The following is a 21,053-nucleotide window of genomic DNA, read 5'->3' as shown; positions in this document are numbered from 1 at the left end:
TCTCAATATCTAAACAAACTATCTGTATAAATAACATTACTAAACAAGTCACTTTTCATGTATGTTACTGCCTCTTACACCCCTCAGAAACTAAAGTGGCATGTGCCAACTGAGGCTCTACTTTTATATAAATCCTTCAACCTTTGTTCACCTACCCATTTTTCATTTCAAGTCTCATAAATGTACCTCTAATGCATCTTACCTCCTTAGGAAACTCTTTTCTCAATATCTAAACAAACTATCTGTATAAATAACATTACTAAACAAGTCACTTTTCATGTATGTTACTGCCTCTTACACCCCTCAGAAACTAAAGTGGCATGTGCCAACTGAGGCTCTAAAACATATATTATGACGTGATTTTAAATTTTGAATTTCAGTTTACTACCATTAGATATATCTAAGATAACGAGACTAATAATGCCAACAAATTACAGATTTAACACAGCAAGAACCATCCATGCATGCAATACATTTTAAGACAAACAAACACACAGTGACAAAGCAACCGAACCAAATCAAACCAAACCAAACCAACCCTACCAATCAACTAGTAGAATAAGTATGCCCATAACGCGAGAGCAAAGTGCCCCGTCTTCATAAACTTTCTAAATCGAATTTCCAAACAGACAGGAACCTAAATTGGCAACTTCACAAAGCAGATGATATAAAAACCTTTTTTGAGTAATAGTGGTAACCATTTTCATACTTTCACTACCTATTTTGACCAGACCCCTTCATCATATCTTATCAAGCTTTTCCGCTTTCACCACCGGGTTCGCCTTCGCAATCGCATCACGACCCGCACCTCTGTAGTCAAACGGGCACTCATGTTTGTCAGAGTAATGATGTGCGGAGCAGAAAAGATTACCACATTTGCAGTTGAAGCCTGTTAAACCAACCCGTTTGCGGCAGGTGGAGCATCTGCTGGGGCCCACCTTCACCTCAGGGACTTGGGATGATGAGTCCGCAGAACATGCTTGAACTGGGACCACATTCAACTCCACTGGCGCTGCTGACTGAGTGGCGGTGGGTTTGATGACATCTGCAGCCGCCTCATCCTTACCGGAACCGCTGCCATTGATGATGTCATCAATAGATGAAGCTGCAAGTTTGGCGTTTTCCTGTTTCAGTATCATCTCTCGGTGGCATTTGGAGCACATGTTCATGGTGGCTGCACTCCCAAAAAAACCGCAGTTGTTGACGCATAGGATCGGGCCTTCGGGAGCCGCGGTCTCTTTGGTAGATTCCATCTGTCAATTTTTTATGTACAATATTAATTGAGCATAAAACTAGAAATAATTATCATGGATCTTTTTACCATGTTAACAGCCTATTTGAGAGGTGTTTGGATTGTGTTTTAAATACGAAACAGAATAACGAATAATAAGATGCTTATTTTGCAAATTCGGATAGCTTAATGACTTCAAAATGAAACAACCAAAAAGCAATCAGATTTGGATAAAATACTCTCAAAAACACATACAACACTCAAAAGAGTAATTATGGATTTAGACATAACAACGTAGTGTGAAGATCATGTGGTGATTTTTCTCAAAAGAGTATTTTCGAAAATAATGAAAACACAATTTGCAGACAGAAAGAAAAAAAAATATCATGGTCTAGCCATTTATTCAAGATGAAGATACTTCTCAAAACGTTCACAAAATACCAGAATCAGAAAAAAAAACAAAATTCTTCATGTTGGAGATCATGTGGTGATTGAACGAACGGTAGCACGTAGTATGATGCAGCAGTTTAATGAAGATATAGATCGAGAAATTAATGGAGAGCAAATAAGGAATGTGTGTGTTTGTGCCTCTGTGCGCGTGTATGTGTGTGTGCAAGTTTTGGCACAGTGTGTGTATATGTACAAAAACAATAATAAAAAACAGTGGAGCGCGCAAACTCTCTCCATGTGTGTGTGTGTGTGTTTACATATATGCATGTGTATACAGTGAATTGACATACACATACATAAGTGGATAGAATGCAAGGCCAAAGAGAAGAGAAAAAAAGGTAATAATATCTTGAGAGAAAGGTTCCCATCAAGAATAGATACAAAAATCTTTAAAAATGAGCAACCATAATCCCTTTATCAATCTTTATATAGAAAGGAAGGTTAGATCATATTAAGCCAAGTACAAGCATATATCAATCAAGTATATACTAAATCAGCAACTAGTACAAATTAATCAAGGTAAAATTTTTCAAAATAAATTACAGTAAGTTAATACTTGCATGTTTAAAGTACAGTAAAGAGCAAATTTTAAAAAGATTTCCATATCTGTTTACGGCTAGTTAAATATGTGTAGTTCTTGGTGCGCAATATTGGTAACGAGTATGATATATGCGAAATTTAAATTATTATAAATTGTGATAAAATGTTGGATATCATGCCCTTAATCTTACGTAAATTAATCAAACAGGCAAACAGCTAGACAAACCCATTCCAATTATATTCAAATACAAATCAAACAACTTGATAATTATAACTAGTTAGCCCAAACCAAACTTTATCAACTATGGATAAACCAAGAGGCCGAAGATAAAGTTTGTTTTGGTTCTAATTAGCTAAAATTGTATTTGATGTATTAGGTTTATCTAGTTGTTTAATTAATTAATAGAAGAACATAACACTGAAGGCGTGATTTCCAACAGTTCGAAAACAAATTTACACTTTGCATACATCAGAGCATCAGACTCGCTCTCTATATTGCACCACGTACTACACATATTTAACTAGTCATGAGCAGATATGAAAAGTTGCAAACTTGCTCATTACCGTATTAACAAGTACACATATTAGGTTCTATCGATCGTGTATCAACAGAAACGTTTCCAAAAAGAAAAAAAAAACACAAATAAAGGAAAACGAAGAAACTTTTACAAATTTCACAATTGATATGTAAAGATTGATGTGTTTGATAAGAGTATTGAAGCAATTTCCGTCGGAAAAAGACGGGATCAATTAAAAGATTCATCTGATTACCCTAAATACAGATATTCGTCAGTTTTAAATGCTTCAAAATTTTAACGAACCCTCTATACTGCACCACGAACTACACATATTAAAACTAGTCATGAGCAGATATGAAAAGTTGCAAACTTGCTCATTACCATATTAACAAGTACACATATTAGGTTCTAACGATTATGTATCGAACATAAACGTTTCCAAAAAAAACTCAAATAATGGAAAAGGAAGAAACTTTTACAAATTACACAATTGATATTTAAAGATTGACATGTTTGATAAGAGTATTGAAGCAATTTCCGTCGAAAAAGACAAGAACAATTAGAAAATTCATCTATCTAATTACCCTAAATATAGAATTTCGTCGGTTTTAAATGCTCCAAAATTTTATCGAACCCTCAAACGGATATATTATATGAATTCGCCGGTTTTAAACGCTTCAAAATTTTATCGAACCCTTTAACAAAGATAAAAAAATCATAAAGTTTCAAAATTTATCCACCTATATGATTCAAACTATACATTACAATTCAATCTCAAAACTTCTAATACAAAAAAAAAATTAAAAAATATTGAATCAATCAAACAGCCAGAAGAAAACCAATAGAGCAGCAGATACATAAATATTAGATACAAAGATAAAACCCTATATATTCATCAACATCATACAGATCGTACATATACTTCACATCAATCACAAATACATCTCAAAATCAGAATAACAACCTACCAATTACACAAAACTAAACCAAATTAAACGAAACCCTAATTATCACGTAACTGAATTCAAAACAATCTAATCTATACACCAAACATCAACAACCGATAATTACATCGATCTCAATTTCAAAACGAAACAGATACAAACAAAATGTAAACCGAATTACATCGATCTCGTTATCGAATTCACGTCACGAGACTACAAAAATTGAATCAATAACGAAGAAATTAAAGGTGTAAGGAGATGAATTGGACCTGTAATTGGATGAATTAGGCGATGATTGAAGCAATCGAAGAGAGAATTTGATGGTGGTTTGAAAATTGGGGATGAATGAAATAATAATAATAATAATAATAATAATAATAATAATTGTGATTGATCGAAGAGTCGGTCGAGACCTATAAATATTTAAGACTTGGTTGGTTTCTTCTTGCCAACGAAACAAATTAAAACGCTTATTTATTTATTTATTTATTTATTTTCTTCTTCTAACCACTACTTTTTTACGGTTTTGCCATTGGCTTCTTATCATAAATATGATATTTTCGTGAACTACTAGAAATTTGAAAAAAAGGATTTATTTATAAAAATATCTATGTGAGGATAACAAGGGTATTACTGAGTTCGGTTTGGTTTGGTTTGGTTCGGTTTATAATATTCGATAGTATATTGGTAACAACTATATGAAAATGATTTGGTTTTTTTAAAGTTGGTTTTGATTGTCGATTAAATATTTCGTTTCTAGGCTTTGTTTTAATCATGTGTGTTTTAATTAGGGTGGATCTAGCCCTTCATCTCAAGTTGCCTAGAGCAGTCGTACCTCAATCACCGCTAAGGGATTGTTGTCGTGAAATTCTTCTTAAAAACGTATGTATAAAAGGAAATTTTATATCTACGAGACTACAACTATAACTTTTATATAGAGATGACTGACCGGCTCGTTTTATAGAAAACTTTTCTATAACTCAAAGTTCACTCTCCATAGTATATACCATTTTTAGGCTTTATTTGTAATCAAACCCGTAACAAATTTGGGTAAAGAAATAATAAACAGTTATTGTTGATCTTTAATTTCTTTTTTATATTTATAAGAGCATTTTATACTCGTTTAAGCCATTTGGAATATCATAAATGGCCTGCAATTGAATATGAATTACAATTTTAAGTTATACCATATACATTCTCTCAATAGTTATAGTTTGTTATAATTTTCTATTATTGTTTGTGTTATGAACATATTAGATAGCTTTCAAGACCTACTTATTAGGCTGAGGGTAGTGGGGGTGAACGGGGGGCGCGGCCACCTACATGGCTCGCGAACACCGCTACACTCCTCAGGTGAGCCGGGGCGCGGTTGGCCGGCGCGGCTATGACGACGGGGCTAACTAGCCGTTTAAAGGTTTTGGTTTTCAAAAATAGCTGTTGGAGGCTATTTAAATGTGTTTTTTTTTAATTCAAACCCACTATAAATAATTACCTCATTTTATAGCAATAACACATCATTCTCTCTACATTTCTCTCTAATACTTTAAAAACCTCTCTAAGTTTCTCAAATTTAAAACCATGTCGGGCTCGGGTTACGGGTAATATTAACACACAACCGGAGCCGGCTAAACCCGCAGAACAATCCCAAAAAGGTAAGGAGAAGAAAGCCGAAGAAGCGGGATTGGTGAAGCTCGAGATAAAATTTAACGAATTGTCAAGTACCCTCCTCTCGATTAGTGAAGCTCGACATACAAAAAATCAGTTAAAGAGTTTGGCATTTCTAGCTAGAGACTTTAGCCACCTACCGCTATCCGACCAGGCGATAATGGAGGAAGAAAAAGATTATATTCGGAAGAAGTTGGCGGAAAAAAAATAAAAACGCTATTTTTATGTATTTTAAATTTATGTTTTTATTTTTCATATTATTTATGTTTTAATGAAGTATTTAATTTATATTGGTGTGTATAACAAAAAAAAATAATAAAAAAAATCAATTAAGCCCCTGATCACCTGGACTAATACACCCTCTAGGGCTTGGTTGAGGAGCTTGATCCTATGTCACATCAACGCCTACGTGGCGCAAATATATTGGATCACTTGGGGCTCAACCAAGCCCCACTACCCTTAGTCTTAATTGTTTCATATTATTTATCGTTTTTAACTAATACATTTTTGCCTAATCGTCCTCTTACCAAAAGTTTACTAATACACCACTAGTTTTAATGCATATTCGGGTTTTAATAGAAATAAAATATTTGAAAATTCTAACATATGCCATGAATTTTTGCAATTTGAAAAATATAAAAGAAATGAAACAGTCACTACTTTGGTCGCCAAATTTAAGAAGAAAACAAGATATTTAGTTTGAACTCTTTACTTTGATATATTGGATCGATCAGATTGAGTTATTTCATTTTGTCTTTATTTCAAAATAGCTTACTAAATCAGGGTGTAGACGTTTCTTGCATGTTGTGCTCTTGTTACTCGATACATCTGGAGGCTATTGATCACCCTTTTTATTCTTTTTTTTAAGAATGTGAGGTGGCAATGGAGATTTGATTAGGTGTGGCTTGATATTTAAGCCCGACAATCTTATCGGGTGTCTCGAGTTTTGGTAAAGAAAAAAAAGGCAAATTGTTGAAGTTGTTATCATGATAACTTGTTGGATGAATGAAGGAATGTGAATGAAAAAAAAATTATCTTCAGGGTTGAATAAGCGTGATTATATTTTAGATGATATTGTTAAAATTTCAATATTCTAGTACATATGAGAAAGCTATAACACGTTCCATAAATTGGTTAAAAAATACGTTATTGGTGATGTCATGTTGGCTTGTTGTCTCCTTTAGCTCCTTACTGGTTGGGGGTTTTATAAAATCTTAACGGTGTAAAAAAAAGTTCTATCTTTTTTAATTGTAGATCTTTGTAATCCAAAACCAGATTACACGTAGGATTATAAAAAAAGTTTAAAATTGAACAATCAGTTATTTGTTTTCTTCCACTTTTCGGTTCGGTTTTTCGATTATCATCTAGTTAAATGGTCTTCATACCCATCCCTAATTTATGTATTGGTTATCTTAATTCTAATAATAGAATTACTAGTGATAATGCAAAAATGACATCTCTAACTATTAAATCGGTTGAACCAAAATGGCATTGATCGTGAGGTCGAGAACATTGGCAATCTTGGTTTGCAGAAACATCAAATCAAAGATACCAGCCACATGAACAATTTGTGGCTTGAGTATGTTGAGTTCGTTTATGATATGGTATTTAGTGGTGAACATGACGACATTATTTAGTTAGTTAATGAGGGACCATAAACCTAACCATGTAGCGCAATCTAGGTAGTTGATGAGGGACCATGAGCCTAACCATGTAGCGCAATCGCCATTTGAAAAGGGGCAATGTTTTAAAACACTTCAAATATGTCTTTAGTTGTCTCGTATATGTTAGTAAACAAGTGGTCTGACATCATTTGAGGCATAACGACTCAACAATCTTTTTAACCACCATATTTACATATTGACCCCTTATGGTATTAACTCCCATCAAATTAGATACCATAATTATGAGGCTACACACATTTAGTCCATATAAATGTTAAATGGTCAAAAGCCATATAAATATTTCTAACATTCTCCCACTTGGCTGCTAGACCATTTCATTAAACATTTATACATGTGTGTACTATATATACATGTAAAATAACATTAATTGGCCAAGTAATAAAATTAGATAATTTCGTTAAACCTTCTTATGACAACATTAAAACAAACCGATACAATCATTTGCATTATTATCAATGCAAAGACCCCTATCAATTATGATAATGATATCATCTTCAAATTTATAGGTTAGGTGGTAAAGAATATCTTTGTCTAAAATAAACATTATAGTGCACATATATTTATAAATATAGACAAACTTTACATTTGAGTGAAATAAGAAGATAATATTCTAAACGTGTTTACATTGTTTACATGACATTTATAAAAGGTCTCGCCTAAAACCCATATTAAGTACATGATCATTGAATATTTTGGGCGGTAAACCTTTAGTAAGTGGATCCGCTAACATGTCATGTGTGCTAATATATTCAACAATAACACTTTGATCTTCCACTCGCTCTCGCACAAACAAATATTTTGTGTCAAGATATAGTCCTGCACCACTTGAGCTATTACTGTTTTAGAAACTCACAGCTGCACTATTATCACAAAACATCCTTATAGGCCTCTGTATGGAAGTAACAATTTTGAGTCCCTTAATTAGATTTCTTAGAATCATTGCTTGGCACGTGGCATTATAACACGCAACATATTTTGCCATCATTGTTGATGTAGTAGTTAATTGCTGCTTATGACTCTTCCATGAAATGGGCCCACCTGATAGCATAAAAATGTATCTCGAAGTAGACTTTTTGTCATCCTTACACTTCGCAAAATCAGAATCAGTATAGCCTATGAGTTCAAGATCATCTGACCTTCTATAAGTCAACTTATACTCTTTTGTCCCTTGTAAATATCGCAATACCTTTTTAGTAGCTTTCCAGTGATCTAAGCCAGGGTTTGTTTGATACCTGCCTAGCATGCCGGTTATGTATGCGAGATCGGGACGAGTACATACTTGAGCATACATTAAGCTTCCTACAACAGAAGCATATGGTAGGAGTCTCATTTGTTCGAGTTCTGCCTCTGATTTAGGGCATTGATAAGACCCAAAACGATCACCCTTAACTACAGGTGCTACCGTGGGGGTACAATGTTCCATATTAAATCTTTTAAGTATCCGCTCAATATATGCCTTTTGAGAAAGTCCTAATGTCCCATTGCATCGATTTCGATGGATTTCTATGCCAATTACATAAGAGGCTTCACCGAGATCTTTCATGTCAAAATTAGCAGATAATAATCTTTTGGAATCATGCAACATGTCTAAATTATTACTTGCTAATAAGATGTCATCAACATATAACACAAGTATGATGAATTTACTCCCACTCATCTTAATATAAACGCACTGATCTACTTGGTTTTTAATAAAATGATGTCTTTTCATGACTTCATCAAATTTTATATACCATTGTCTAGACGCTTGTTTTAACCCGTAAATTGACTTATTTAATTTGCATACCATGTGTTCTTTGCCTTTAGGCTCAAAGCCTTCAGGTTGTTTCATGAACACATCTTCATGCAAATCTCCGTTTAAGAATGCAGTTTTAACATCCATCTGATGTAACTCTAAGTCAAAATGTGCTACCAAGGCCATAACTATTCTTAGGGAATCCTTTCTTGACACTGGGGAAAAAGTCTCCTGATAGTCAATTCCCTCTCTTTGGGTATATCCTTTTGCAACCAAGCGTGCTTTATAACGTTCAATGTTTCCATTAGGGTCTAATTTAGTTTTATAGACCCACTTACAACCTACAGGCTTAGCACCCTTTGGTAATTCAGTAAGTGTCCAAACATTATTTATTTTCATTGAGTTCAACTCATCTTCCATGGCACTTAACAATTTGGCTGATTGGTCGCAATTCATGGCTTCTTTGAATGTAGTTGGATCATTTATTTTACCCAAATCAAAGTCGGTCTCATGAAGGTAAGTCACAAAGTCATCATAAACTATGGGTCGCCTAGGTCGAGAAGACCTTCTTAGTGGCGGTTCTTGAGTCTCTTGTTCATTAACTTCATGAGATGTTACGGGATTCGATGTAAATGGTTCCTCAGTGTTAATCACATTATCATTATGAGAAACCGGCAAATAATTAGATGGTTCAAGTGACTGATTAATTGGCACCGGTATTGGTGCCTCTATAATTTCTACTTGAAGATCTATTTGCCTACCACCGTCACTCCCACTCAAATTTGTAAACTCAAGAAATTCAGCATGTCTAGTTTCAACAATTCTAGTAGAATGAGAAGGACAATAAAATCGGTATCCTTTTGAACGTTCGGGATATCCGATAAAAGAGCAGCTAACAGTTTTCATATCTAATTTAGTGGAATGTGGATTATATAGTTTAGCTTCAGCCGGACATCCCCATACTTTAAAATAATTTAAATTAGGTTTCCTTCCAGTCCATAGTTCAAATGGAGTCTTAGGGACAGACTTAGAGGGAACTCGATTAAGTATGTGGACGGCTGTTTTTAATGCTTCAGTCCAAAGAAATAAAGGGAGATCACAATTAGCCAACATACTACGTACCATATCCATAAGAGTACGATTACGCCTTTCAGCTACACCATTTTGTTGAGCAGTCCCGGGCATGGTATAGTGATTTATTATACCATGATTCTTACAAAATTCATGAAAAGGCCCCGGGCTTTGTCCAACATCGGTGTGTCAGCCATAGTATTCTCCACCCCTGTCTGATCTTACAACCTTTATTTTCCGATTTAGTTGATTCTCAACTTCAGCCTTAAAGGTTTTAAAAGCTTCTAAACTTTCAGATTTTTCATGGATTAAATACAAGTACATGTAACGCGAATAGTCATCAATAAAAGTAATAAACGACTTATGCCCTCTAATATCCGTTAGAAAAGGACCACATATGTCGGTATGTATATAACCAAGTAATCCTGTGCTTCTAGTGGAACCTTTCTTATTTTCCTTGGTCATTTTTCCTTTAATACACTTAACACATTTTTCTTCAAAATCGGAAAAGTCTAGTTTTGGTAGTACTTCATTTTTCACGAGTCGATTTATTCTTTCTCGTGAAATATGGCCTAATCTGTGGTGCCACAATTTAGATGAAGTCTCTGTAATTCTTTTCCTCTTTTTACATACAAAATTTTCTTCTACATTATAAGACAATAGGGATTCCAAAAAATTATGATCTAGACGTAATTTATAAAGATCACCATCTTCCAATAGACCATAACCAACATTGAGGGAATTGAAACTTATAATACATTTACCATTTCCTAATGTAAATACATATCCGTCACGATCTAGTTTAGGAACAGAAATTAAGTTTCTAGTAATAGTTGGTACATATAAAGTTTCAGGTAAATTTAAAATGAAGCCTCCTTCTAGAACTAAAGAAAGAGTCCCCACGCCTTCCACTTCGGAAACCAAGCCATTTCCCACTTTAATCGTCCGCTGGTTTCTTGCCAGCTTCCTTATTGTACGGAATCCCTGAAAAGAATTAGAAATATGTACAGTGGAACCAGAGTCAAACCACCACGTATTACAAGGAACATTAACATTAAATGATTCATGAATCATAAGATTTAGGGCAATACCTTTTTTCGCTAGCCATTCCATAAACTTTGAACAATCCCTTTGGTAATGCCCTTTCTTGTGACAGAAACGATATTTAGGAGTGCCTTTAGCTATGCTAGTACTTGCTCCAGGTGTAGAGAACTTTTTGGGTTTTGACTTATTTCCCATTTCACCCTTGCCTTTGAATGTGCTCTTTTTCTTCTTGGAGTCAAAAGTGGTTAGGTGAGCAACATCATGTTTTTCTAGCTTTAAGCGTTCTTCTTCCTGAACGCACATGGCAATCAATTCGCTCATCTTCCATTTCTCCTTTTAAGTATTATAGTTAATCTTAAAAAGATCAAACTGAGAAGGGAGAGATGTCATAATGAAGTGAACTAAGAAACCTTCACTAATTTCCATGTCTAGAGTTTTCAATTGGTTAGCCATGTCATTCATCATCATGATATGCTCACGCACCCCAGTAGTCCCGTTGTACTTGGTTGTTAACATTCTAAGGATTAAGATACCAACATTAGTTTTTGAGGTACCTTTGAATTGATCCTCAACCAAGTCTAAGTAAGCCTTAGCATTTTCCGAATCAGGGATGGCTCCTCTAATGGTAGGAGAGATTGAATTCTTGATTACCATAAGAGACATTCTATTAGAACGCTCCCACCAATCATGAATTTCCTTTGTTCTACCGTTGAATTATCGGCAAGAGGAGGAGGAGCATCATGCCTTAAAGAATAATCAAGGTCCATAAATCCCAAGGCCAACTTAACTTGTTCTATCCAAGTACCAAAGTTATTTCCGTTCAAAGGTTCTATTCCGTGCAAATAACCGGAACCTGATCGTAAGTTAGATGCTGTTGCATGTAAAGAATAAATATTATGCTCAGTTATGACTGTACATAACATAATTATGATACAAAATAAAATATATCAGATAAAAATAATGACCTATTACTAACACCAAATAATAGGTAAAATTACACATATCATGTTCAACTATTAACGTCTCGTTGGTTCAGTTAACAATTGAACTTAAAATGTTATATTAAAAAAAATAACTTTCTTAAACATATTTATTTCAAAACACCGTTGGGTAAGATGAAACAAATATATTTATTTCCATTATCTAAATTCTTAAACCAATTCACGTTGGGTTCATGGAATAACAATTCAGGCAATGTATATTAGTGACTTAATATTAGTATTAAAACTGACTTGAGTAATCTCTCGTTGGTTTAATTACTCAAATCAATTAAAGTACAAGCCATTTAAACAATATACATGAATAAATCAAATAATCAATCTTCATACTACAGTATGCATGCATTTAATAACTTATTTCCATTTTATAAATTTAGAAAGGAAATCAAACATGAGCATGTAAAACTTGCATTTAATTCATGGCAGTATTTCATAATTTGTATGCATTAATGATGTGAATGATAGACCATGAAAACTAAAGAGGGAAAAAAAATTACAACTTTCTGAAAATCGGTTCACAACATCTGATTTATGTTCAACACCATTTTATTTGCTAGTTGTTAAATCTCTGGAAGTATCCATAACAATTTTTAAACAAAATTAATTCATTTAATAGCCACATCATTTAATAGCCATCCATTTGAAGTTACCTTAATTTATCGCTTTATATAAAAAAAAATTATTGATTATAAACCCTTTTGTAGTCAAACGATGTATCTCGCAACTCACAATAAATAATCACTCATATTATTTGCAGAAAATAAGGCAACAATATTAGTTTTCCAGAAAACAAAATCTTGTGAGATTTCGGGTGAAACAAACCCCTAAATTAATATTTGATTTCCATAAACAGTTTGCATGATTGAATGTTTTAATTCAAAAATTAACACATGGCTTTGACCACCACATGTTGATTCAACTTCAACATATGATATCAATTATACAAGTCCCAAATTAATCTACCACAAACAATGGGTTGTAAAACTTACTTGATTGAGAAGATTCATTCCTTTGAGTGTTTGATGAAGATGATGCCATGATGATGATCTTGATTAAGAGTCTAATTGCCCTTCAATTAAGATGGATTGAGTTATGGTGTTAGAGAATTTTGTCAGTGATCGAATTGATGAAACGATCGTTCTATTGTGATAGTTAATTAGGGCAACGACTCAATAATCTTTTTAACCACCATATTTACATATTGACCCCTTATGGTATAAACTCCCATCAAATTAGATACCATAATTATGAGGCTACACACATTTAGTCCATATAAATGTTAAATGGTCAAAAGCCATATAAATATTTCCAACAATATGATGTTGCCCAAAGTTATTACCAACATGTGGTTCAAGTTAGTGGGATATTAGAGCAAGCTATCTTTTTATTAGCCTTTAAAACTTTGTGACATAATAACATGTCTCCAAGTTGCATATATTCATTTATTGTATTTGGTATGAATGAACTAGATGAACAAACTTTATAACTCCCCATGAATTATTTAGCACGTTTATAGCATGCTGATTCCAAAGGGGACATTGCAACATGTTTAACAAGTTTCATTCATGGTTGTCATGATCAACATTTCAATCGAAATTGTTTTCCGTAATTAACGTTGATTGTTTGGATTGTCCAACCCAAACACGACCTATATACTAATTTGTGTTAAAAATACCACTCTAACCTGCATACATCTATAATTACCATAATTAACATTGACTACTTGAGTTGTTCAACTCAAACATGATATTTTCTTTACATATTATTATTAGTATTATTATTAGTATTATTATTATTATCAGTATTTTTATATTACTGTTGAACTTGGATTTCCTTTGTATTGCTTTATACATATGTACTTTTGTAACATCCCAATTTTTCGTTCGGTTAATAATAATAATAATAATAAATTCATGGCAAGGATTGAGCGGCTGACATCTGAAGATGAAAGAAATGGTGTTTTAAACATGATGTTTATTATCATGGTTTTAAAGAAAAGATTTAATGTTTTGTAATGAATGATTTAAGTTAACGTTTCCGCGAAAGTTTTAATAAACTCTGATTTGTAGAACTGTGTTTATGAGTAAATCCAACGCTAAAGTAGGGCTATCGGGTTCGGGGCCTTACAACTTTAGAGCTGAGGGTCTCTCTGGAAGCCACCTCTTTATCCATTGGGATAGAGGTACAGTGTGCCTAAATCCCACCCTCCTCAGACCCTACCTATAGCTTTGCTGTTGGTGGGACTTAACTGGGTATGATTGATTGATTGATTGATTGAAACATGACATATGTATATTTATATATGTAAAAAGCACCAACTCTAATCTACATACACCTAAAATCATGTAACCGTAATGGCCAAATTAACTCATTTATCTAGAAATGTCAAACAAGTTGACGAGGTTGATAAATAGTAATCAAGTTATAAATGTGTCAACTGGCCCAGTGGATGTAATAATTTAAACGGATTTGTGGATTGGTATGTAAGATCCTTCAAAAATTTCATAGTTGTTACATTGGTGTCACTAGCATCAAAGATGAATCCTGAGACTAGTAAAAAAGTAAACAGTTCAAACATGATAATATTAATGGTGCCATAGCATTCATAGGGATTAAGGTTACTAAACCAGGTTAAGGACATGAACTTTTAGCTGTTAAAAGTCATTGAATCGGCTTGAATCGATCTGTCTGTTAATCACAATCTTATGCCTAAGAGATCGATGCCATCCACCTTGATCAAGTTAATGATAAATCTTGATATCAACATTTGCAGTCTTAACAACTTTGGTTTAATTGATTTAAGCTTGATTCCTTGGTTTTAATAGGCTATTGATCAAGTTTGTGATGAATCTTATTATCATAATATGGGGTCCCAAGGGCTTTTGACTTAATTTATTTACGCTTGAATCATTGGTTTCAAAAGACATGCGTGAAGCTACTGTACTTCCAGTAAGGAAATGAAAGAGGCACAAATTCCAGTTGCAAATAATCCTTGCTTAGTTACACATGAGCAAAATCTCATGTTACCTAATGTGCACCCCTTATTTGGCTTACAAAAGCGCGTCTGATGGTCTTGCGCTTTAGACAGTGTAAGGCTCTATTAGCTCGGCTGCAATGAACATGTGTTCTAAAAAGAGATGATAATGAAGCAAACATGCTAGACTTGCAACTTATCTTTAGAACACATGTCAATGTTGGTTAGAGAAAGTGGTAGGAGCTATTCTGGAAAAGTTGTATCCTACAGGGAAAGTGGGTCCCAGCATATCCCTAGTCAGGTCAAAGTCAAACCCTGAGCAAGGTCTTTTGAAACAACAAACGCATCGACATTGGCACAGAATGCTAACACAAGTAGAATACCTTAATGGATATACAGCAACACCACAATTATAAACATGATACAAGAAAACTCAAATGTTTCTCCAAACTAATAAGAAAGATGAAACCTATTTTATGATATTTTAATGATGTGGAACTAAACTTATGTCGACAAGAAAAATCATGCGACACACATAGATAACTAACTGTATGCGCGTGCATATTTTGAGTCTACAGGAAGGTCACCATGTTGCGTCTACCGTAGGCACCTTGTGGGCTATTACAGAAAAAATAGTTACAAATGCTTAACTTTATGCGCGCATATAGGTGAGGTTACAGAAGAAATAGTTACAGATTGATGATATTACACAGATTTATGTGCAGTGTGTGTGCAGGGACATTTCTGTCCTTATACTGTGTATATTGTTAAGCATTTGTTAAGGTTACTTTGTATCTACTTCTTTGAGGCTGCATTACATATAAAGGCCTAGCACTGTATTGTGATTTGAGTTGATTGAATATAGTGAATGCATACCATCATAAAACTTTCAGTTGAATTATACAGAAACAAGATAGCAGTGTATCAAATGGAATCAATAAATCAAACAGAACGACGAAATAGTGTCTTATGTTTCCAAAACCAGGCAATAATCTTCAATAACATGCAATCCAGAGTTGTTCAGTTAGTGCATAATTATCAATTTCATGTAAACAAAATCAATATAAAACTCCAACAACATTCATGAATAATTGTTTTCAAAGCAATCAGGTTACAGATAACAGAAATTCGATTTCAATTCAAGAAGGAATATCAGTAAGTTCAAAATTTTCCATCCTAGCAAACAATTTAAGCAACATGACCACAGATCCAGGGGTAAAAACGAGCCGAGCTGCTCACGAGCTACTCGAGCTAGCATCAATAAAAAGCTCGAAACAAGCCGAGCTTTTTCGAGCTCGAGCTGAGCCCAAGCCTTTACATAAAGCTCGTTTAGTTATTGAACCCGAGCTCGAGTGTAGTGTTTATTTAACTTCTTTTCATTTTTGACTTCAATGTATTAATTTTACACCGCACAGCCGAGCTTTGTCTCGTTAAAGGTACCACACGAGTTCGGGCCGAGCTAAGGCCCGTTTAAGATTTATCTCAAAATACATATAAGGTTTATCACAAAATACATATAAATAACTAAAAACCTACATAAATTAATTAATAAACAATAAACAAGCCGAGCTCAAACTTTAGAAAAAAAACTTGAATCAAGCCAAGCTCAAGCTCTCCTAAGTCAAAACAAGCCGAGATCAAGCTAGACTCATTTACGCCCCTAGTTGCATCATACATATAATTTTACGCTATTCGATTAATCAGTTCTAAGTGGATGTCAATACACAATAGGTTCACACAATATAATTTGGAAGACAAATCAGAAAATATATTCATCATCATCATCATGGTTCGAAATTACAATAACTTGCAGCAGATATAAACAAATAGTATAATTCTCCAAATGATCCAAAACCAAACCCTAATATCAAAGTAATTGGATGATCCACACCCAAATTATCATTACCAAACATTATTATCAAAACAGATCTAAGTCCACAAGGCAAACACAATTACCATTAAACCGCCAATTAACCAAAACAAATACAATTACTCATCATCCGCGGATAAGCTCTGTTTCTGTGACTCAAGGCGTTCTAGGGCTTTCTGGTGGGCCCAAGTCTCCAAAGTCAAATCAGGCTTCGCGTTAAGTCCGACGCCGAGGATGACGATGGTTAGGAAGCTGGTGACGTAACAAGGCAGCTCCCAGTCTTCCCATTTCCTTGACTGGCCTGGTGGCGGAGGAGTGCGGTTGAGAAAGTATCCGTTGGGGCGGACCTGGTGGCCTGGGGTGGTCCAGCGGCTAGGGCCGTCGCCGCCGCGGTGGCGGAGGGTGGAGGTGAGGCGTGATCGGAGCATGCCGGCGGCGGACGAGAAGGGTTTCACGGACGGCATTTGGGGTGAAGAGGGGTCCGGTTATGTAATATGGTTTGGTATTATGAATTCGGGGCAGATTGGAGGAGGGTGGTTATGTCATATGTGGTTTACGACGTCGTTTCGGGTTATGGGTTTACAATAACCCTAAAAGGATATGTGTTGGTATCAAATGAGCCGTGCTCGAGTTTGGATCCGTAAAAAGCTCGAAACATGTCGAGTCTTTTTGAACTCGGGCATTGTGTATTTTTAAGTTTTACGTCTTTGGAATTTTATGTATTGAGTTAGCACTTCATAGTCGAGCTTGAACCGAGCTTTGGCTTGTTTAAGGTACTAAACGAGTTTGATCCGAGTTTAGACTCGTCTAAGGTTTTTCTCAAAATATATAAAAATAATAAAAAATGTATATAAGTTAATTAATAAATAATAACGAGCCGAGTCCGAGCTTGAAAAAACAACTCAAGAGGCGAGCTCAAGCCCTCGTAAGTCAAAATGTGTCGAGCTCGTGCTCTGGCTCGGCTCGTTAACACAACTAGTTGGTAACAACCATCTTCGGTTGAGAAAGATCTTCGTGGATAATTTCTCAACCTAACACTCAAATTTCAATGTAACCTTGTATTCATGACAATTTGGATGAAATTAACTACACTCATTTGAGTTACAAGTTGTTTACTTAAAATGTATATTATAGCTAGAATCTTCAAAACTTTTGTTGAAGTTTCTTTTGTTGATAATGTGTGGTGTATTGGATAATACGGTGAGATTATGCTTTATGTTAGGACTAATGGGTACAAAAATGTTGCTAGTTAGTTGGAAATCATCTATTTGGATGAACAAATCCATTAGGATGATCATGAATGATGATGAAGCTTAAGCTCACAAATGGGTAATGTGAATTCATGATGAAGAAACGTGGATCTACTCACTGGTAGCAGATCTACTTTCCTCGGGTTTTGATTGTACTATTTCACCGATGGTTCTTCTGGATCTGTGTTCTTCCACCTACAAAATGAACAACGCCGTTAACTTACCCCTCAGAAAGGGACAGAGGGGTCCTCTTTGGGGTAACCCTCCGGCGTGAGAATAAGTATGTGTAGGAGAAGATAATAATGTGTGAGTAAGGGAATTTGGAGAGTATTGCTTAATAGCTCAATACTGTATGTTACTCTGTATGATTATGTGATTGTGTTTCTGTATGTAACTGACTGTGAGTGAATGTAATTCAATATGATTGAATGTGATATCACTGCCTGTAACTGTCAATGATTGAGTATGAATGTCCCCATCAAAGTGGAGTTGATGCTGTATTTATAGTGCTAGGGTTTCCACTGATTGAGCTCAGCCTCGTTGGCCTCCTCCAATCGCACTGTGCCACGTGTCCTCTGGGACACCTGGCGCTTTCTCGTTGGTTGTAATCACGTGGTAGCACATGTGTCATGCTGAGTTGTCGACCTTTCATTTGGCAGCTGTCAACATCAGCATATTCTTACTCCTTAAAAAGATACCTTCTAGAAGGTTATCTGACGTGCACAATCAAGGTTGCCCTAATCTTGATTTGGATAAGGACGAGGTCGATTATGTGCATGTGTGATATGCGCCAATCCTGAGGATGCGCGAGGTCTTCTGTTTATTCTCACGCGCAGATGTTATATGCGCAGATGTGATATGCACGAGCATGTGATATGCGCCGCGCGCTGATGCGCCGCGCGCACATGTGATGCGCGAGCATATGTGTGCCTGGGCATATGATGCCTGAGCATGTTTTGTATGCGCCATGCGCATAGGTTTTGGCTTTGTGCCTTCATAATGTCTTTATCTTGTGGGTTGACCCGCCTTGCTCGGTGTTGAGGCGGGTACATACCTCTTCAAGCCCCCCCAGTCTAATCTGTGTCTTATCTCGCGCTAGCGCGGTAAGATAGATATTAGACTTACTGATTTGGTTCTTTTAATGGGGTTTTGTCGTTTTCTTGGTTTTTTCCATCGTTGCGCGAAGTTCTATCCGAAGGGTCCAAACACGTGGTTAGTTGGTGGTGACGTGCGCCGTAAACGTGTCAGACGTTTCGTGTGCTCGAGGTGCTGCAGTTGCCTTTCATGTCCCCTCGCACAGCTGTCTGGAACATGTGTCGCGCTCGCATTGGTTTACACCTGCGAGTGGGGGCGCGTCTCTGCTCCGTAGCAGTTCCGTTACGTTTTTATGTCCCCTCAAACAGTGTCAAGGACACGTGCCGCAGCCACGTTGGCTTACAGCTGCGAGTGGGGGCGCGTGAAATCCGATCAGTTGCCAAATTTCTCTCTCCTGGGCCTATAAAAGCAGGCCCTTAGGAAATTTTTTATCTTCATCTTCATTGTTGCTAATTTTCGAATTTCTGCCTTTCATATTCTGATTTGAGTGTATTCATCGTTTCGAATCTTCGATTATCTGCTGCTGCAGTTGTATGTCTGATAGTTCAGACTCCTCTAACCCCTCAATCACCTCTATTGCCTCTCGAAGACGCCGTGTGAAATCTGTGGTGATGTCGACATTGAAGCAAAAGGGCAAGGGGAAGAGGGTTGTTGAAACCACATCGGAGGAAGTAGGGAGGACCAAGGCCACGAAAAGGTGGAATGAAATCCCCTGCAAATTGAGGCAGGCCGATCTCGACAGCCTCATCTCGTCACAGGGTTTTCTCCCTGTGTTTGGCTGCATGTTGCCTGTGGCCGGGCAAACGGCGGCGGACCCGCCTCCCGGCTATATTTCACTGTACACCCATTATTTCACCCACTGCAACCTTCGTCTTCCGATGACAAGGTTTGTAGGCGCGGTGTTACGGTTTTTTGGGATACATATATCCCAAGTCCATCCGTTTGGACTTGTGCGCATGACTCATTTCGAGTTCATGTGCAAATCACAGCGCGAGGAGCCCACCCCTCGTCGCTTTCAATTTTTTTACAAGCCCAAGATCCAAGATTCTTGGATCTCCTTTATTCCTCGCAGTCAGAAGGTTAAGTGCAGCACCGTGTCATTCAAGAGCCTTCATGACTGGTCTGAGAGGTTCTTCTACATCAGGGCTGGTGTAATCCCCATCCGCATGACGATGCGCGCGATCGATTCTGCCCCCGCGGATGCGGATGTTATTAAGAACCCAACCGGCGCCTGGGTTAAGAAACTGACCGCCGAACCATCCCCCGCCAAGAAAATTCGCGAGGAGGCGCTGGTGGGGGTCGGCATGAGTAAGCTGTGGGCCGACCGCGCGGCGGAGCCTGTCATCCAAGTGGACGGCTTGCGTAAGTTATCGCATTGCTTTATTTCCGCGCTAATAAAATTTGCCTTTGCTGATATTAGTTGTCTTGTTTTTGCGCAGTAACCAAGGAGTTTGTCCACGCCGCCTACGACGATCAAGTGGAGGGTGGCTCCGTCCCGCTGGGGGCTGGGGAGGTGTGCTTCCCAGATCGCTTCGATGACATGTTCATCCCTGTGGATCTGGAATTTGACTTTGATAGCGACGCGCCTGGTAAGCCTTCGCCCTTATGCTTATTCCTTTAGAATACCAAAGTTTATTAACAGTTCTGTTGCTTGTATTTGCAGATGCGCTCGAAAACTACGAGCTGGAGCTCGCGGAAGAGGAGGAGGAGGAAGAGGAGGCGCCCCTACTAAAGCGCAAAGCTAAGGGGAAATCTGGCGCAGGGGGCAGTAAGAGACAAAAGAAAGATGACACCCCTGTCGCTCATCCCCATGCTCAAACGAAGGGACCTGAGGAAACCCAGGTGTTTACCACCAAGGTTTATTTAGCTTCCCTGCCTGTGAAAGTGGGCAGACCTCCTGTCCACTTGAGGCATGGTGGCGTGACCTCCTCCCTTCGCGCGGCTGAAGAGAGTAGCAGTGTCGCGCCTGCGAAAGGTATACTC

At 36.7% G+C, this 21,053-nt stretch overlaps 2 protein-coding genes across 2 annotated transcripts; both read right to left on the bottom strand.

The window, feature by feature from the left end:
• Positions 1-705: 705 nt before the first annotated feature.
• On the bottom strand, positions 706-4,160 carry LOC143596111 (zinc finger A20 and AN1 domain-containing stress-associated protein 4-like). Its single transcript, XM_077074970.1, has 2 exons — positions 3,953-4,160; positions 706-1,253 (listed from the first exon to the last, which is right to left on the bottom strand). Exon 2 carries the CDS (start codon positions 1,251-1,253, stop codon positions 741-743), a length of 513 nt encoding a protein of 170 aa, XP_076931085.1. The 5' UTR covers positions 3,953-4,160; the 3' UTR covers positions 706-740.
• A 12,441-nt stretch (positions 4,161-16,601) lies between these two features.
• LOC143596110 (uncharacterized) lies at positions 16,602-17,203 on the bottom strand. The gene has a single exon (XM_077074969.1). The coding sequence runs from the start codon at positions 17,187-17,189 to the stop codon at positions 16,845-16,847; it is 345 nt and encodes a 114-aa protein (XP_076931084.1). The 5' UTR covers positions 17,190-17,203; the 3' UTR covers positions 16,602-16,844.
• Between the last annotated feature and the right edge of the window lie 3,850 nt (positions 17,204-21,053).

The sequence above is a fragment of the Bidens hawaiensis genome, unplaced genomic scaffold (assembly GCF_021521415.1).
Source record: "Bidens hawaiensis isolate Kalapana, Puna unplaced genomic scaffold, B.hawaiensis_p1.1 tig00046081_1, whole genome shotgun sequence".
Taxonomy (NCBI): domain Eukaryota; kingdom Viridiplantae; phylum Streptophyta; class Magnoliopsida; order Asterales; family Asteraceae; genus Bidens; species Bidens hawaiensis.
Note: the sequence above shows the minus strand (reverse complement) of the source record. Positions and strands in the feature narration are given on the sequence as shown.

Excerpts from the sequence above, each read along its gene's own strand:
- LOC143596111 (XM_077074970.1), bottom strand. The coding sequence starts at position 1,253 with ATGGAATCTACCAAAGAGACCGCGGCTCCCGAAGGCCCGATCCTATGC.
- LOC143596110 (XM_077074969.1), bottom strand. The coding sequence starts at position 17,189 with ATGCCGTCCGTGAAACCCTTCTCGTCCGCCGCCGGCATGCTCCGATCA.